We start from the raw sequence: 19,642 nt of genomic DNA on the forward strand, positions 1-19,642 counted from the left end.
CATTTTGAAATACAATTATGGATCAGTGAGCACCGCCATCAGTCGCACTTCTTGTTAATATTTATCGAGTGGAGCAGTAGAGCCGCTGCCTTCTCTTGATAGAGGGGTGCTACCCTCATTAGGGCCAATTTTGTATATGTGTGTGTGTAGATGGGTGTGCGCGGGATCCTTAGCACTTACTTTTCATTCCACGGTCCACTCAGCAGCTGTAAGTGAGCAGGTACATTTCACCGACATAAGCATGTGGAGGTGCAGGCTTCTACAGTAGCCCTATTCAGTGTGTGTATATGGTGCTTATGCTGTGTTGCAGAATAAATATGAATGTACAAAGACGTGATGATGGCTCAGCTAGTTACAGCATGTTTGCAGTTCAGTCGTAGAAGGCCAAGTGTGTGTTTGTGTGAGGCTGTCTTAAGCGTGTGCTCGTCTTTGTGCTCTGTGTGAGGAAGCAACTCTGACAAGGGCATCTCTGCGTCTATAGACTCGAGTGCCCAGCAGAGCCTGCAGCAAGCTGTTTGATTGAAGCATTCTGCCTGTAATGGTCCCCATTGAGTCGCAGCCTTAAAGCAATAGAGCTACAGCAACAACAGCTACTAACCACTGAGCAGACATTGATTGCCAAAAGCAGACTAGAAATGGTCTCAGACATCATACACCTGGAGTCTATACATGTATTTAAACAAATTATTTCTGCTCCCATTATCTGCTTTTATTTGAGCCCCCCCCTCTCTTTCCTCCCCTCACAGTTGACTGTGACTACACCCTGTGGGCAAAGGATTTTGTACCACTGCTTTTTCAGCATCAGGTGACTTTCCCCATTATGGCTGTTTTGATTAATGCCTCCCTTATGAGCTGGAATGCATACCCCCAATCCTGCCTTCCCCACCCACTCCCTCACCTCTCCTCTTCCTCCTCTCTCGGCACACTTGAAATTCCATTGACCTGGAGCTATTACTGCTGTTCTGTATACTAACATTAGGTCATTAAGCTTAGATGTTGAGGTCATTGACTGTAGCAGCTGCTGTTCCTACTGGCGCGTAAAGATTGCCATTTGAAGGCGGGATACTTGTGAAAACTGTGGCGATATGGGACGTCGAAGCCGGCAGGGCGGAACAGTTATTTTTTGTGCGCATACTCGAGTGTGTTTGTATGTGAAGCTCCCATCGTGTGCTCACATGCCATGCCTATGGTGCCGCCGCGGCGCTGTAATGCAATGTGAGTTTAAACACTGGGACACCCATATGACGCCATTACGGATGCAATGTATATGAACAACGGCGAGACGATGGCAGAACGTCGTTAGGGTGTTATGGCGGTACGGCAATCTGAAAGGGGCTGGCGCAAGCATTTTCGTATGCAGTAGCAATATGGCTGAGACTGACAAGTATTAGTCCTCCTCTGGTGTCAGTTTGCAAGCTCAGTGCGTTTCTCAGATCAGATGGAGACAGGCATGCATGTCTCAGACAACTAAACAGCTCCGTCTCTCTTCAGGGAGGCAGGTTAGATTGATTGTCCACACCAGTGCAGCGATGAATAAATACAGCAACACAAATGGCGAGGTTAAGATAGCAGCACAGCTCAGACTCAACCAGTGCAGGAGGCTGTATTCATCGCTGCTTGTGGGGAATAAATCAAACACCCAAAACCTTCTCTTGGCTCCTCGCTGTACTATCCCCAATCTTTTCATCTTTTTTTTTTTTTTTTGACAGAAAACGCTTCTTTCTCTCACCCTCACTGCCCTCCCTGTGCATTAGCTAAATGCTGCTATGGAAACAATTTATTCAGCCAATAGGATGATCTCTTTCTCTGGGTTATGAGACGGGGGACGGGGGAGGGGAGTGGAGGCAGATTGAAATCAAAATGAGATTTTGTGTGTTTTCATGAGTGGTGATTAGCCTCCCACTAGGAGAGGGTGCCACCTCTGGACAGTGGGGGTTGGTGAAGCTTAAGGGCCAGGCCAGCAGCCATAGTATTTTCATAAGACTCTTTAAAAGCTCAATCAATAGCCACCTCTTTGACCCAGCACTGCTAAATAATTCAGCAGAGAGCCTTTTGCCTTCTTTTCTCTCCTGGAGTTTGATTTGTTGAGTTTACTGTCACCGGCTTTGCTTCATTTCTCGCACAAACAGATGCATGCATATTTGTCATTTTTCAGTTGACAGATGACATCTGGGCCTTACATATATACCCAAGTGCTAATTTCACCCCTTGTTGCTGAGATGTTGAAATATTCAGCAGTGCCGCCAACACTTTACTTCCTTTTTTTTTTTTCTTCTGGCACATCACAAGTGAAAATGTCTCCTCTGATGTCTTCACTAACATCTGAAGCAAATTTGCTGTGCTCTACGCCGAAGCACAGCGCTTTATCTTTAAAGCAGAGGAGCAAACAGACAGTGCTATCGTCTTTGATGAGGCAGTGGAAAAACAAATGCAGCAAAAGACGCTGAGAATGGCAGGAAGATTGGGCGTACACTGACGTGTAGGGACTCCCGACTGAGTCGTTGTGTATGAAAATAATAACAGGTCCTATTTAAATTAACTGACCAGGTCTTCTTGCTAAAATGACAACAGTCGTGTCAGCTATAGGAGGTGGACTCTAGATTAGAGAGTGAAGGGGTCTTTAGAAACACTGTCTCACAATTATTGTGTCTTGATGGTTTAAAAATGAAGTCCCTTCATGTTTTTTTGCTCATCAATTTTAGCTGGTGGTATCGGTTACAGCTCGAGTGATTATTTCATGTCGAGGAGAATTGTCTTGTCTCTCGGCCTCAGAGCTCTGAATGTAGTAACCAGACACTAAACACATTTGCTTGGATTGGTCGAGCTTTAATTGGATTGACCCTTGCTCTGAAAATGGGCAGCTAATTTTAACCTGCTGTCCTCCTCTTCCTTTCCTAACTTTACATATCCACTTCCTGTCTTGTCTCCTTTTATCCTCCTTCCTACTTCCAACTTTTCCCCGCTCTCTCAGCTTAAGTAGGTAACTGGTGTTCTTCGCCAGCAGTTCTCAGCTCAGCTCAGTGTAATTTCCAGCTTGTCCAGCGTGTGACATGCCAATAAAAAAGGAGAAGATGGGGAGGAGGAGGAGGACGAGGAGGAGGAGGAGGAGGAGGAGGGGTAAGAGGGTTACACTGTGGCAGTGGAGATTTACAGTGGTATCAGGTTCACACACTTCAACCAGGGCCCTATTTTTTCCCTCCTCTTTCTGCATTAAAGAACACATGGAGCAAATTAACTCCTCCCAGTAAGAGAGCAAAGGAAGGAAGGAAAGACAAAAAAAGGAAAGGGCACAAGTCATAGAGAAGAGCAGACATGAGAGGAGGAAATTTCAGGGATTGCTGTTAGGTCTGAGGAATGTCTACACTTTGTACATCGCAGCCAGCTGCCTCACACAGCCCTTAAAACAACAGCATCACCGCAGGGCTGCCATCTCCAGCGGATCCCTTGCAGCAGCACTGCAATCTAAGACAGAGCCTCTGACATTTTGTACATGTGCTCCAGCTTCCCTCACTGCTAGCTTTATCTTTCCTCAATCTCCTGAACGCTTGTTGATCTAATGCATTGCAACTGGCTCACATATGCTCACACTCTGATCATGAAAGAGAAACATCACTCGCTTTTAAAAAGTCTCATACACATTCCAGTTTTAGTGTATGTGAAAAAGAAACACCTCCTCCTTAACCTAGTAACCAAAATTCACACGTCTTATCTTCATGTCAGCAAAATTTAGACGCAGAAGCTGCTCTGCTCCATAGATAAGCGCGGGCTTGAACAGCTCAAAACTGAAGATTTCACACTCAAATGAGGATTCTTTTTTCTACACTTTCTACAATTCTATATAGATTAGAATTCACAGTTTTGCCCAGAGAGTGACTGAACACAGCCATACTTTCTGTAACACAAAAAAAAGACCATCTATTACAAGTTTTGAGTAAACAACAAAATAGAAGCTGAGTAGAAAAGCAGCACAAACAGGTCTCCCAGATTGCAGTTACTGACAAATTTAGCCTGGTCTTCCCTGGGACACAGAAGGCAGACTGTGTGTTTTCAGCTCAGTGCGTCACATTCCCTCCCACAGTGTTTGTGGCTGCTATTGCATGTGTTTTGATGGGCGAGTCCAAATTGCGTTTGCCTGTCTGTCACCGCCAATGGATCACATGGACTGAGGGAACCCCAGCTGCGAGCATCTCACACACACACACACACTAACACTTCATTTGTTCTGTGCATTTGTGTGACTTACCTCCACACACAAAACACTGCACACGTCATTATTCCTGTGTTGTGTAATCCTCAATTCATCTGTTTTGCTTACAAAGAACCTTCCCATCCAAACCGCTAAAATCTCCACCAGTTCTTCTACTTGTCTGCAGTTTTTGCACCACATACCTCAACCCCCTCCCCTCCCTCTCAGCCCCATTTCTTGCCCGTGAAAATCATCTCTACTAGGATTTCCTCTTACTACTAGTTGATTTTATTGATGCCTCGATGTTTAACAGCACACTGTGAAGCAGCATAAACACTATCCTGCGATGGTAAAGACACTTCCTGGCATGAAAGGGCTGAGTCTGTGCTATCCCCTCACTAGCTGTATTCGTTTCTGCTCCCGCCACGTTCAAACGCTCTTTGTTCTTCTCTTTATAGGAATGTACTTAACAGTTTGGCAGTGTTGTGTTTGTGAACAGAGCCGCCTTTGTTCCAGCAGGCAGTTAACACTTGTGTACTGAGCAGAAAGAGGAAAGTCTGCCATATTAAGCCTGGTGTTAAATTAGCCTAAGTATTCTCTTAATGAAATGATTAACAAAATACAGACCTCCCCTAAGTCCCTCTTTTTGTACAGTTGTCAAATCCTCTTTTCTTTTATCCAATGGCTTCTCCTTTACCCTTATAGAGCTGTTACCACAATCATTGTGTGAAGCTTTGTCTTATGTGCTGCTTAATTCCTCTTCTTACTTTCTCTGGCGCTAATTGCAGTAATCAGAGTAATTATAATGCATTTTTTTAATCCAGATGTTTCTATGGTTGGACTACCACAGTCGTCTCTATAGACTTTCACTACAGCTTTGCAACAAGCTAACCTTGGGCTATTGTTGAAGTTAACAGCCCTTTTATAGATCGCCATAATGTCCCGCACCCCCCTTAGGGTGAGTAACTTTCTATAGGCTCATCATTTGCCTTTTTCCATAATAATGGCATTCCTCTCCTCTTTTTTTTCCTTCTTCTCTGAATCATCCTTTCTTTTTCTCTTCTGCTGTCAGTACCTTGTGATGAATCTTGTGCCTCAATGGATATGGGGGGGGGGGGGGGACTGATTTTTGCCCATTTCACATACAGGACCAGCATGTGAGCATCATGTCCAAATTTGTTCACACACCAGCAGAAGAGGACAGAGTAAAAAAAAAAAAATACCTACCTTCACCCTGTTCTCCAGGTGAAATGGAATGATTTAATGTGTGGCCCTGTCAAAGCGGGTAATGGAGTTGGCGGATGAGTGCGATGACCTCTCGTCCTCTCCTTCCCGCAGAGCTAAGAAGCACATACTTACAAAAAAGCCACACCTCGTCTCTTCGTCGTGTGCATCAGTGTTGAACTTGTGCTTACACTCCTCTAGCTGTGGATGTGTGACAGGACCTGTGGGGGACTCATGGCGCTTGCTGTTAGCAGATGGCTGACTATTTCATTAAGTACTTATGGCCCAAATAATCATCTCTGCAAACAAGTCATCAGATCATTACCTGCATTTTTGGGGAACTAGTTTCAGTTACCACTTACAGCTATCACTAACTGAGTCACTGCATTATAAAAGTACCTCATTACTTGTGGAAATAACTTTAGTTTGGTCTGCTGAGCTAACGTGAGCTGCACCTTGGTATCTAGTGTTTGCAGTGCCAGGCTTTCTGACAACTAGTGTAGTAGAAGCATAATGTTTAGGAGCTTTGTGGGATTAGAATTACTGTCCTTAGTGGTGGACACATTTTCCTTCCTGCACATAGACTACAACTCACCACTATATTCTTGCTTTTTAACTCAAGCAGGGGGAAAAATGTACTACTAAGTAAAGCGTTACAAAGTGACTAACATAACGTGTTCCTCCCAACAAAGCCCATGTGTAAGAATGGCAAAGTATGTTACTTATCTGTCAAAGCTGCTAATTGATTGTTTGAGAACGGTGAATTCAAGACCTTTTGTTTATCAGGTCACACTACTGAAGTAAAGTCACTTTGAGCCTGTCTGAGAGGTTAGATTGCGATGCAATACAAGCACTTATATAAACAGTGAAAGGTACAGAGGAAGAATATTGATCACTTCTATTGATCACTCTCACTGTCCTTGCTCTCCTTCCCTCCCTTCCATTGTCTTTGTGTTTTGTTTGGACCTTTAACATTTTACATGCCATGGAGCCCCTTTGTTAACACTCGTATCCAGTCCACCTTTAGTGTTAGCTTTAAGGCCGTGGTGCTAGTTATCATAAAGAGAGCAGATTTTACAGCCCTGCCCCTGTGTGGAGAGTCCCCTGCTTAAATCACAGCAGAAACTGTCTATGATTAAGTGCAAACTGTTTGCTTCAATGCTGAAATGTCATTTAAATGCCAAATGGCAGTGAGGAAGTGTATCATATGAGGGATCTCAGGCCTGTTGCTGCAGACTATCTACTGGATTGTTGCTGCTGCCAGAGAGAGGTTACACAAAGATCTGTGGTCGTTCCTGCAGCATCATCAGCCGGCAATGACCTTGTTAGCTCGTCTGCTATATATTTGGTCTCCACCAGTTAGGTCTCACTCTCCACCAGCAGAGATGCTATCTGCTAAACAGGACAGGCCAGTTATTTCACGAATTAATGTGCCAGTGTATCCTGCTGCTTGCACCATTTAGGCTAGATCAGCGTTTGTTGTGGAAATCCACATGTGCAGTGTCTTTTAACTCATTTTGGAAACATTTTTTTATTCTTAACCTCAACTCTTCTTCAATTGTAGCTTTTGGCTCATTGACAAAGTCTTTTGTCTATGTAACACAGACACCCCCGATGTGCCATTTCTTTTCACTGCTTTGACTTTGGTAGGCTTGCTGCTTATCAGTTGCTGGTGAGCACACCACCGCAGGCCCTTATAAGGCATTTGTATCAGCTCTATGTGCTGTTCTGCACAGAATCATAAGGTGTCTGGAGCCCACCTGTCAAGCCCTACCACAGCCATCTTTAGCACCCGCCTGACATAAACCACCAGAGCATAGCCGGCTTAACGCCAGCCTGCTCTTTGCTTTGCTTACACGCTTTAACAACAATATTTATTATGGTAATATGTCATGCTAAGCTCACAGTCATTGGTTGCCTCAAATGAAAAGAAGCAGTGTTTTCACAGGGCTGCAGCAGCAGCCGCTGAGCTTTATAGCCTTTAAAGTAAAGGCTACACATCCCCACATCCCTACCAAAGAGTCTTATGTGTGTGTATGAGTGTGTTTGCATCACTGTGTGTGAGCAGCGTGTGTAATCACTCCTGGCTGGCGGGCTCACAGGGAGAGCTGGAATCAATGCAGTGGGCTATGAAGAAAGGAGAGAAAGAAAGGGGGGGGAGGGAGGAGGCTGATCAATATCATAGCAGCAGGGTGGGGTAATATCCACTTCATGCAGCGCTGCCACAAACAGCGAGGATTGTGGGAATGAAGAGGGGGTATGCAGAGGAGAAGAACCGGCATGAGGGAAGAGGAGAGGGAGGGGCAACGGTAAAAAGATGCAAATCTCCGTGGCGGTGGTAAACAAGAGGCTTTGTGTCAATCACTAGATGAAGTGGCACATTTAGCATTCTCCTCTCTCCTCAACCATTTCCTCTACACTGCTGGGGATTGTTTGCTCGGTAGCTGCATGCCCATTGGTCCAAGTCAGTGACGGGGGCGTGGCCACACTGTGATAATGTATGGGCTGCCATGGCAATGATGTCCGCTGTTTAAGAGAGTCATCAATAACCCCGCCCTGTTGTACTCTACAGACTGTTAGTCAATGTCTGCTGGATCATTCCATCATCAGCCTATCATATTACTCTCCACACACAATCTATTACAAGCATCCACTTGGTTACAAAGAGCCAGCTGTAAGAACAACTAACCAGTCTGCACCCAAGGACAGGTAGATGTCGATCACACCAGCACAAAAGAAAGGCAAGAAACTGGCAATAAAACGACCAGACTCACACACAAACTGCAGTAAATGGAGCTCTCGTTTTATGCAGCCTCTGCTTTGTGGTTTGAGGTTTGTGTGCACCCTAACAGATCCCGTGCTGATGCTGATTGCATGGTATGGTGAACTGTGTCTCTTTTCTGCTTGATTTAACATCAAAGCTGTGACCGGGCTGAACAGAGCAGAACTGGGAGACAGGATGTGATGGCGGACGACTGAGCTGTGGACTGTAAATGGACACTTCCTCTTTGGTGGATAGGAAGTCCCCCTCCAAACCATATGGTCATACTGGGATGCACTCATAATGTTGTGTGTGTGTGTGTGTGTGTGTGTGTGTGTTTAAGGTGCATTCCTTAGTTTCCCTCACAGTGGGTTTCTGAATGTGTGAGTGGATTTATTTCTCCTTTGTCCCTGTGTGTGGTATTGTAGCCTGAACATGCTGTTTCCACTAATTAAACTGACAATCCTCTTATCTAACACCTCACAGCCATTTTTAAAGACAGAAGTCGATGTGTGTATGTGTGTGTCACCTTTCGATGAGGTGGCAGGGCCAAGATAGGGATGAAAATGAAGCAAAAGGTGACTTGCAGAGAAGAAAGCAGCAACTCAAGCACAGCTCTGACCTCTCTGTCTTTTCTTTCTCTCTCTCACTGCGGGTAAACAGTCGTCCCTCTCTCCTCCCTGACAGAGTGAGCTGAGGCAAGTAATTCCCCCGTATACAGCAAAAATCTTTTACCTCCTCTACCCAGCCCTGGATGCTGCCACACAAAACTAATGCAGACTGATCCTGTGCGTGTGTGTGTTTGTGTGTGTGTGTTCAAAATATGCCTTTTGATTTACAGGCACACACACACAGATAAATGGGCGGAGAAGGCTTTGATGTGCCTCGGTTGCAGAGAGTGGGGATGTTGGTGTGTTGTTCAACCTCTTTGTCTCTCTCGGTGGGCGCTCTGTTTGTGCGTGTGTGAGTGAGTGTGTGAATGATAACCAATGTGTTTGACACACTAAGTTCATCATGGCTGCAATGTTTTTCCCCCTTGATTTGTGTTTTTTATTGTTAATACAAAGACTGCAGTGTAAATAAATGGAAATTAGTAAGTAAAATTTGTTCGATTTTTGAATCACAGAATGATATTTGCAACTGTCCTTGTAAGTGGTCACCAATTGACACAATATTTGAATTTTAGCCACAAAACATATTTAGGAAATGGCAAATTACTCAATGATTGTTACAGTAAGGACACAATATCCTAGTATATTTTGTGTGTCTCATGTCTTGACAGACTTATGGGGTGTACCAAAAAGTCACTAAAGGTGTTTGTTTTACTTAAAAGCACCTGCTCATTTAATGGAGAACAGGCTGTGCTTTTTTTCTGCCTTTCTTTTTTTTTAAATAAATCAAATTTGTTAAGTTAATTTTTGAAGCTGTTGTTTTTATATTAAATCATTTTCTTAATGTACATTTTCCTGCTCCATCAACCCATTTTACCTTCAATGTCATACACCCTTTTGACAGTTGCATTACTAGAATCAAATGCAGTAAAACATCTCTGGTAACTTATCTGCGTAGGAGGAATATATAAATATTTCAATCACACCATAATACAGTCTTAAACACTTTAACTTTCTCCATTAATTTAAACATGCCTTCTGACTTCCCCACAGCCAGTTTTTTCTTTGTAATCACTGAACTAGGGAGGCAGGCAAAGTGCTCAGGAGAAGCTGTTCCACTGTCATTTAAAATTAATTTAGTGGTAGAATTAAACATGTTTCAGATAGACTGTATGTTTCCTCCTGACACTCCTCAGAAACGCTATAATCATATTACAGTATGTTGGCTGTTATTGTCGGTCTAGACTGAGAGTCATGCAGCACACCTCTTTCCAGCACTGGGCCAGCCTTGTTATTGCAGCTGTGTTGTCTACAATACATCTCTTGTTGCAGCACAGCAGGAGGCTGCTCAAAGCTTCTGGCCTGTGTATGTGTGTCTGTCTGTGTGTATGTGTGCACATGTGTTATAATCACATTCTTTCCCAGCACTCGGGCTGCAGTCACACTGAGCAGCAGCCTTGTTTTTTTTTTCTTTTTTAGCTCTAACTGTATATTGTGAAAGGTCTGAAACTTCTTTAAATCTTTGTCCACACACACACACACACACAAACAAATCTGATAGCTTTCTACATTTGCATCGACACCGATATATCGTCACACACACGGATGGTTAATTTGCATGTGATTATTTGCATATAGTACAAAGCAAGTGTGCCTGACAGACCACCCACTGCTCGGCTAGTGCGGCATATGGCCGCAACACCGCTTACATGATGTATTACTGATAGGACCAGTGTCATCACAAGAGACTGACAGACAGGCCAAGGTCACCTTCAGACACTTAGATAGAGCAGAGAGAGACAGACAGCGAGATGGATATCTTCAGAAGCAGGGGCTAGATAAAACAATACAATCACACCTCATGGTGATATGAGCTCTTCAAGGCCGTTTGCGATGCCGTCCGTCCGGTTAAACACGGAGCGTTAAGATCTGTTTCTGCATGCTCGCCCTCTTATTCTCTGCTCACTCGCCTCCATCTCCGGATGTGTATTGCCACTCCTCTGTCTCATGAGGGTATATGTGCTGGAAATGAACATGTGTGTATGTGTGTGTCAGAAGGATCATAAATATTCCTCTTTGCTCTGTTTAGATGTGTGCTGAACATACAGAGCAATACACTTTATCCCGCAGACTAAGCCTGTCAATGTCTCTTTGTCATTTTCACACACTCTCTCTATTAGGGGTGGGAATCACAGGATAAGTCACAAAATGATACACAATACTATCACAACAAAGCAAGTCTGCTATAATTGATACATTGTAAACAATCGTATACTGAAACATCAAAATATCTGATTAACTGAAGTATATAAAATGCCCCTAAATAGTTAAAATGCAGAATTAATGTTTTTTTTCACAGCAATCACTTTCAGCACTTATCATGCTTCATCTTTTCACCGCTGTCTGCCATTATCTGGCTGTTTTAATTTTTAATCCCACTGTCAACTTCTTCTTGGCCAATTAACATGCACTCATGTTACCATCATTCATATCATCATACTGTAATAACCATGAGGAGTCAAGATTAGTGACACAGTGAGTCAAACTGGCAAGGAAATCTATTTAAAGCACCGTAATGTTTTTAAATGGAAATATCTTGGCGGCAACAGAAGCTGGTGATCCCCAATGTTTGGAAGTATCAGAGGAATTTCAGATACTGCTATCAATATTTCTCTAAAAGCACTCTACTGAGGTCCGAACAACCCCTTTAACTTAGAGAAAACCAAACACACACACACACACCTTCCCTTTTTTAACAACACTCCATCATCCCTTTCAAAGCACGCACCCCCATCAATCTTTAAAGTGGCACACATTAACACAACACCTTTCTCCCTACCAATGGAGTCGTTGACAAGTGTACTACACATAAAAAACCCTGACCCACTCTGTGCACACACAGTCGGATTTGTTTCCAAATGTATTACTACTGCATTAGCCTACATTTTAGCCTGGATAATGTGTATGTGTGTCTCTCTGTGTTTGTCAATTATAGCGAGAGGGAGATCGATTAGGATTGGCTTAAGCAAACCTTCTCATTTCCTGTCTTCCATTACAGCGCTCAATCAGCCCACAGCTCCCTCTCTGCCACTGCTAGTTGTACACACACAGACACACATATAAATACACATAAACACACAAGGGTCCAGATTAGCTTGCTGGGCAGGCATCCAATATGTCGTTCACACACACACACACACACACACACACACACACACAGCCTGATATTCATATCCTTTCTGCATGCCCATCCCTCCTCAGCAAGCACTCCCCCTTCTCTTCCTCCACAGCAGTAGACCAGTCAGTATTAGTAAGATGTCTCATTAGCTCACTATGCTATGCTAACACAATGGATCACAGGGGAAATGGCCTTCCAAGCTAAACACCCAGTCGTTTAAACACTCTGCTCAACACAAAGCTAGCCTTTGTCATCCAAAAACACCAGAATTCCTACTCGTGTCTGCGTTCAATTGTGAATCCGGACTCCTGGGTATTACCTTGAGACCAGACAAGTCTCTACTCTCAAGAGAACATCCCAGTACGTACACACACACACACACACACACACATACACAACGGCAAGCACAATAATACACGCAGGAGGCCAGGTATCAGAGCGCGCCGTCTTTGAAGCAGCTCAATGAAAGGCTGAAGGCGGCAATGACAATGTTTTCTGGCAGGCTCTATGTGTGTAAGTGTGTGTCTGGCTGAGAGGGAGAGCTTGGGAAGTAAAGTCAGTATTATGATCTGAACACCCAGATATGAGCTCCTCTAACCGTCTCCATCTGTCCTCGCACAGCCTACGTTTGAAATCTCACTTGGAAATGAATTCTAGTTTTGTTTTTTCTTTTTACCCTGCTGCTATCACTGCAAGGATTTCTGACTGTGTTCTCAAGAAGTGCCTGTGTGTACTTGCATGTAGCCTAAATCACTAAACACAAAGTTGTCAGGTCCCAAGTTGCTCTGTGTTTGTGGTCTGCAGATAATGATCATCATTAGTAAATGCATTCTACATATCCTCTCTCCTTTTCCTTTCACGGTTCTGCTCTTTTTACCGTCACTTAACTCCACTTGAATTTCTTGGCTAAAAAGTGCCGTGCAGCACAAAGTGTGTTGGAGGCAAAGACAAATATTGAAGTTGGACACAGCCTGGATGTTTTATGTAGCGAGCAGCCAGGGCCGGTGCTCTTCATTCTCTCTGTCTAGCAGGAGAGCAATGTTGTCCAAGTCTTTGTCTTTTTTTTGTCTCTTCTATGTATTTACTTTTTCCTACTGTGCCACATTTGAAATAAATGAGAGATGAAAGCCGGTGCATTAATTTGTCTTGTTTGTCATCAGCATGCAGTGAGACAAAGTGAACTTGCCCTCGGATGTGGCAGTCATGTGTGTGCTGCGACTCTCCAGTGTATAAAGTGTGCCTGTGGTTGGCAGTATGATGCATCAGTCGTGGCCCTCAGCCTTCAAGACTTAATTAGCGTCATCTGCCAGTTCCATGTGACTAAAACCCCTCTGTTCTTTTCCTGCCTTTTCTTCATTTCTGCCACCATCCCTTCTTTTTTTTAACCAGACCTGTAAACGTCCTCTGATGTGTCGCTGTATATCGACAATTTACACAATGACGCGACTACTAGGGTGATTTATAGAGTGATTTATGTGTGTCTGCTTGATTCCTTGAGAGCTCCTGTTCAAAGGCTCGCACACACACACACACACACACGTGCACCCGCGCACACACAAAGAGCAATGAGAGCAAATCTGCTCACTTTGAAACGGCTAAAGCTCATCCAATCCAATATGGAGCCAGGCTGACAGATGGGCCCAGTGTGTTCAAAGCAGAGGGCACCGATTTAATATCCAAACAGGTCAAGCTGGGGAGAGGCAGAGAGAGAGAGAGAGAGAGACACCCCTGTGTAGGCACGGCGCAAAGGTCCTGCCAGTGCTACCGCTGCCACAGCTGGGACTCACCTCCTTCCCCCCCCCTTCCATTTGCCTCCCACACTCACTCCATGTGTTCTTGTTGCCAGGCGGGGGAAGCGAGCTGCCCACATCTCCTCCTAGCAAACATTGTAATCTGCATTTGTTTAGAGTTATTATACTGTACGTGCCCAAGAAAAGAGAAGGCGGCTTGAGGAGGGCAGGTTATCCTTCCTTCCTCCGAGTAGCCAAGTGCTCAGTGTGAAGCCCATAAGGAGAGGAGGATTGCAGAGCGGAATCCTGCTGCTGCTGGCTCTGACAGCCTGATTTAGAGGTGCTTTTTCTTACCTCTGACACCGAGTCCCAGGCTGCCCTGCTCTACTGCAGGGCTGGGAGAGGAATAGTGGTGCTTATCCTGAAAGCCTGTTATTTGTGTATGTGTGTGTGTGTGAGGGAGTACATTCGCTTGTGTATGTGTTTGCTCACACAGCTGGCATTTCTTTGTAACAACCTCCTTTGTCAGTCACTGAGATGTTGTAGATTGCATGAGCACAGCAGATCCCTTGTACCTTGCCAGTGTATATTCACACACATCCGGTTTTTTTGGTGTGTGTGTGTGTGTGTGTGTGTGTGTGTGTGTGTGTGTGTGTGTGTGTGTGTGTGTGTGTGTGTGTGTGTGTGTGTGTGTGTGTGTGTGTGTGTGTGTGTGTGTGTGTGTGTGTGTGTGTGTGTGTGTGTGTGTGTGTGTGTGTGTGTGTGTGTGTGTGTGTGTGTGTGTGTGTGTGTGTGTGTGTGTGTGTGTGTGTGTGTGTGTGTGTGTGTGTGTGTGTTCTGTCGTCCAGATGGAAGGGCTTATTGAGTGCTGGTGTGCTGGCAGATATCTCTGTCTGTAAGAGAGTGAGAGAAAAAAAAAAAGAGAGAATGAAGGAAGATGAGGAAAAGCAAAGTGGAAAAAACATTCCAATCATAGCCTTTATCTTTGTGTGTGTGTGTGTTTATGTGAGTGTATGTGTGATCTTCCCAGCCAGCTCTTCCTGCCTCCCCTCTCTAATCTTATCATGTTAGAGCAGCAGATTAGTCCTCCTAGATCGCATCTCTGCCTCCAAATGCCACAATCAGCCTTTTGTTCTTCGGCCGTGCTTACTCTCCCCTTGCGGGCAGGCGAGGTTGAAAACTCCCACAAACTGCCCTGCATGACATTTTGAGCCACTCTGCCTGTCAATGTCACACCGCCACTGCCCTCCCCTGATCCACCATCTCCAAGCCTCCCCTGACTGTCCCTGGGGCGTTGCCTAACTAAGCTGTTAGCGCAGCAACCTGCTAGCCGCACTGAACTGCTTGACATTCCTTGCTTACACTGAGCTGCTGCTGCTCTTGCCTGTTTGACCTTCCACTTTTTTTCCCACTTCTGTCTCCTTTATCTGCATGTCTAAGACCTGTCTTTCCTTCTTACTTCTGGCCGCCACCTCCTGAAGGAAGTCATAGATCCTAGCTGCTGAAGTCACCAGTGAAGGGAGGAGGAGGGGTGGGGGGGCTCGCTAACAGGGTTAGCAGAGGAAGAAGAGAGTGTTTGAAAAGCAGAGAAAATAAACAGAGGTTTCCTGTTAACGAGGTGCACTGGGGGCCTGTCGTGTTGGAGCGGGAGGGTCTGGTTTTGTTTAAGGCAGAGCTCTTGTGTTACAGTACAGGGGGGAGGGGGAGTAGGGCATTAGGTTTGAGGCTTACAGGTTGTTACAACACTCTTTTAGTTTTGTCACAGCTCAGCTGGGCTTGGAGGCAACGACCATATTGTAAAGGGCACTGTGTGAACAGATGTGGGAGAAAGTCTGTATCGCTGTGCACTCTCCTAAACACTGTAAGGTGTTAAAATTGTCTTGTTTTTTGTGTTGCATAGCACTGGATTGATTTCACACTCTTCGGTTTGTAAACATGGAATTAATTCCACTCTCTAGTCCAACATTTAAGCGTATGTCTAAAAAGGCTGGTTTCCTTTTCAAATGTAAAGCCTTTCCTTGTTATAAGGGGAGTCTGCCCTCTGTATTTCCTCTGTGCCCCCTCCCCCTGTCTTTGTAGTGGTGTAGTCGTACACAGAGGCCCCAGCTCCAGAGTTGACTGCACACACATGCAGCCACACAAAGAAAAGTGCACAGCCATTATGGATCCAAGGCGCCAGCCACCTTTAGCTAGTCACAGGGAGAATTAACTGACACATAAAGCCTTGCTTGTCTTGGCTGCTTTAAGAATGGAATGATGCATTTATTCTCCCCCCTCCCCCCCAACATACCCCTTTACATTATGAATACATTATGCAAGACATTTCCCTTTTTAATCTTCTAAAATGCCCCACCTTTAGAGAATTGACTCTTCTTAAATCCAATCACTGTCTTACGACTTTGCCCAAGAATGCCATAGGCCAGCCTAAGCCAGGAGGGGGGGTGGCTTTGTGCTCAGCCTCCAAGCATGACTCTCAGATTTATATCTCCTCAATGAATAAAGGGGCAGCCTTGTACCCTGGGGGCTCCAGTAAAGCAGAAGGAGAGGATAGTTGTAATTTTAACTCTGAGGAAATGAGATGGCCTCGCTCCTCCTCCCCTTAATCCCACTCCTTTCTCCTCCCCCCCCCCCCCCCAAACATCTCCTTTGCTCTGCCTACTTGCACTCTTCCCTTTCTTGTTTCATTTCTTTCTCTCAGTAGTAGTTTAGAGAGTCTTTTGGCCTCTTTGCAGCAAGTGGCATTCCCAGGGTTTAGGAGGGCCCAGGAGGAGGGAGGGCAGGGCCATGTCTAGCCTATGGCAGGACAGACAAAGATGGCCGACACTGTGCGAGACTCAGCTCTTCACAGGCAGCGTGGAATTTCTAATCAATTCTGCATTGTGGTTGCTTCTTATATGTCCTCTCTCCATTATTTTCCATGGCAGGCTTAGCAAAACCCAGGAATTACAGCTAGTAGTTGGTTCTTTGAGTCTCAGCTGTCTATCATCCCTCTCCATTTTCTCCCAGCATTATCTACTCATTTTTCCACCCCATGTGTTTATAGAATTTGGATAATTGAAAGCTATGCTTAACTCCCACTACGTGCTCCATATGTTGCACTCGCAGTCTTCCTCTCCGTCTCCCTCCCTCTTTTGCCTGAGAGGGCTTAACGCCGCGGTGAGCTTCTAAACAGCAATCTGCTCTAGAGAGCAGCAGCTACTCTGTAGTGATGAGGATACTGATGATAGCTGAAGTAACATTTGCTCTCTGCTCTGTTTGGTTTAAAATAATGCAGGCTCTTGAATAAGGTATAAATCTGTGAGTGTGTGTCTGTTCCAGCTCTCGCAAATCCCTTTTGAATTGCGGTTTCATAGACAGAAATGAAATGTTCAGGTAGCACACTGGCAGAATTTACAGTCTCCTTAAAGTATTAATTATGTATAAGCACAGGATAACTACTCGTTCTGTGTTGGCAGGCTGCCTGTTAGTTTAAAAGGCAACAGTGTCAGTACACTGGAAAGACAAGAGGTGGGGAAGGGTGGGCTAACTGCTCTGAGGGAGGGAGGGACATGACGTCATTGCAGACATTTCTTCCACACACAGTATGTCGATATGCTCAGGGGGTCTGTGTCACAGTCCATCAGTATGACTCTGTGTTTAATAACAATCAAAAGTGTGTCTGGATGTGTGATGTTGCGTGCACCCTTGCACAATCGTCAAGTGCAGTAAATGCAGCTGGCTGACTGCATATTAGCTGCTGTTTAACACATCTAGGCTCACTTACACACTCACTCCTCCTTCCTGCTTAAGGTTAGGAAAAGGGGAAGAACAAGGGGAAGAAAATGGAGAGGAGGGTTGGAATGAGAAGGATCAGAAACAGAGGGAGGGGAGGGGAGAGGAGAGGAGGAATGGGAAAACCAGAGGTGGGCTTGAGTGTTTAGGGAGGTGATGATTTGCTTGGCTGCGTGTGCTTAGTCTCCTCCCCAGTGACATAACAGAACAATGTACTCTAAAGGCTTTAAATATCTTTACTCTGACCTCATATTTCTGCATATACACACACCCATGCACACACATACACACACATGCATTTTCAGTCAAAAGCCTGGAAAGAGCCCATGTTAAACTGTCTGTCTCTGATTATTAGCAACTTTTTCCCTTCCAACATTTTTCCATCTGCTCATTTCTACTTTCCTCCATGGGTGGTGTCAGTGGTGGTGCAGGTGTCTCAGCCAGTTAGCACAGTACTGTGCACTGCAACCGACTGTCTAATAAAGATGGCTGGGGCCAATAGGATTGTGTCTCAGTCCAGCACCCCAGCCCGGCAGTCTCCTTAATGTTCTTTCAAAGCACTGTGACGGTCAGTTGGGCTCATGTGAAGGCACAATAAATATTTTACAACATGAAATGAAAACAGTATTTTGCCCTTTTCATCCCTCACCTCACTGCTGGCCTCAGTTTCTGTCATTTTCTTACACCCCCCCCACCCCCCTCCTTTTTCCCCTCCCTCTGTGTATTTTCATTGACTGGCCCTGGAACAGCTCTCTTCACACCCCAGTGCTGCCACTTGTTGGTCATGTTAGGAATTACAAGCCTTTGCTGATATGCACTTCATGAAAAGACCAGTAAGTGGCAGCACTTATGGACTATAAAAGCCAAAATATGATAAAGAATAAAATACCTGTGCGTGTGTAAACTGTAAAGCCCTAATAGTTTATTAAATTCATTACAGTGTTGTCACTAAGTTATGAAACCAGGAAGGCAGAGATTTAACACACATGAATCCCCCTCATGATTCTCCTCTTTCTATTCTGCCTCCAGCATACAGCCATCCCACTGTTTACTTTATTAAGGCTCTAAATGCTCTGCAATCCCTTTTTAATTGACTCGGTCTCTCTGCGTGCTCTTTGGCATCAGCCTGTGTGAGTCATAAACTGTGTGTCTGCACAGCATCACTTGTTTACAAAGAAGCTGGTTTGTGACGTTGTGATCAAACAAAATGATGTCTGTTATTCTTTCTGTGTTTTTTTTTCTTCTCCTGCTCACTCGCTGTATGTCTCTCCATGTTGCAGAGTAAACGGGACCATCTGCTGATGAATGTGAAATGGTACTACCGCCAGTCAGAGGTGCCTGACTCTGTCTATCAGCACCTGGTGCAGGATCGCAACAATGAGAACGGTGAGATTGCCTCTGACTCCCTGAAAAGCACACAAACACACACACTACCTCTTACACACAGAAAGCAAACACACATACTTTCTCTGTGACCCAACACTCAGTTTCTCTCCTTCACAAATACACCCATACACCTGCCTCGGCTTTCTGGGCTGCTGGGAGATGTAAGAGCTAGCTGTGAATTGCATTTCAAACAGAAACCAGAAGATGGTGTCCCTGGCAGCAGAGCCAATCCCGTGGCTCTGTGCTGTTCCCCCGGTAACACTCCTTCAGGCCAGACAGTTGCACTGTCAAGTGTTAATAACCCGCGATATTATGTGGCCCTTGAGCGCAAATTCTCAACACCATCAGTGCCAGAGGACTCATCACACTCTGACACATACACATCTACAGGAACATAAGCACTGCCTTGACTTTTCAGACACCCGTCTCATATCACATGCTGATGACAAAAAAAAGACAGAGGATGCTGATCTTTAAAAGTTTGAATATTCAGTTGATGTATAATTATTTAGATTTGACACAATTGCCTCATTTGATACACCAAATTGTCATGTATTTAAATGGACATGGTTTACATGTATGAATGTGTTTCAGTGTCTAGATGCTATTATTGATGTTGATTTCATCCCTCCTCAGTCCAACATGAAAACATAACTTTAATAATTGTTCTAAAAATATTGACTATAAAGAGTTTGATGTTGTACTTTTCTGCAGACAAGAAAGGACTCTGTGTCCTCACTATGAACAGTGTGATATTTTAAACAAGCTATTTTCAGTATATATATGTGTGTGTGT

General features: G+C 44.7%; 1 protein-coding gene across 4 annotated transcripts in view; it reads left to right on the forward strand.

The window, feature by feature from the left end:
- The window catches only part of rerea (arginine-glutamic acid dipeptide (RE) repeats a), a 122,355-nt gene that overhangs the window by 65,813 nt on the left and 36,900 nt on the right, over positions 1-19,642 (forward strand). For all 4 annotated transcript variants that reach the window (XM_020632345.3, XM_020632347.3, XM_065961017.1 and 1 more), the window contains one exon: positions 18,742-18,847. In XM_020632345.3, coding sequence (XP_020488001.1) covers positions 18,742-18,847 — 106 coding nt within the window. The remainder of the gene's footprint in view (positions 1-18,741; positions 18,848-19,642) is intronic.

This window comes from Labrus bergylta, chromosome 12 (assembly GCF_963930695.1).
Source record: "Labrus bergylta chromosome 12, fLabBer1.1, whole genome shotgun sequence".
Taxonomy (NCBI): Eukaryota; Metazoa; Chordata; class Actinopteri; order Labriformes; family Labridae; genus Labrus; species Labrus bergylta.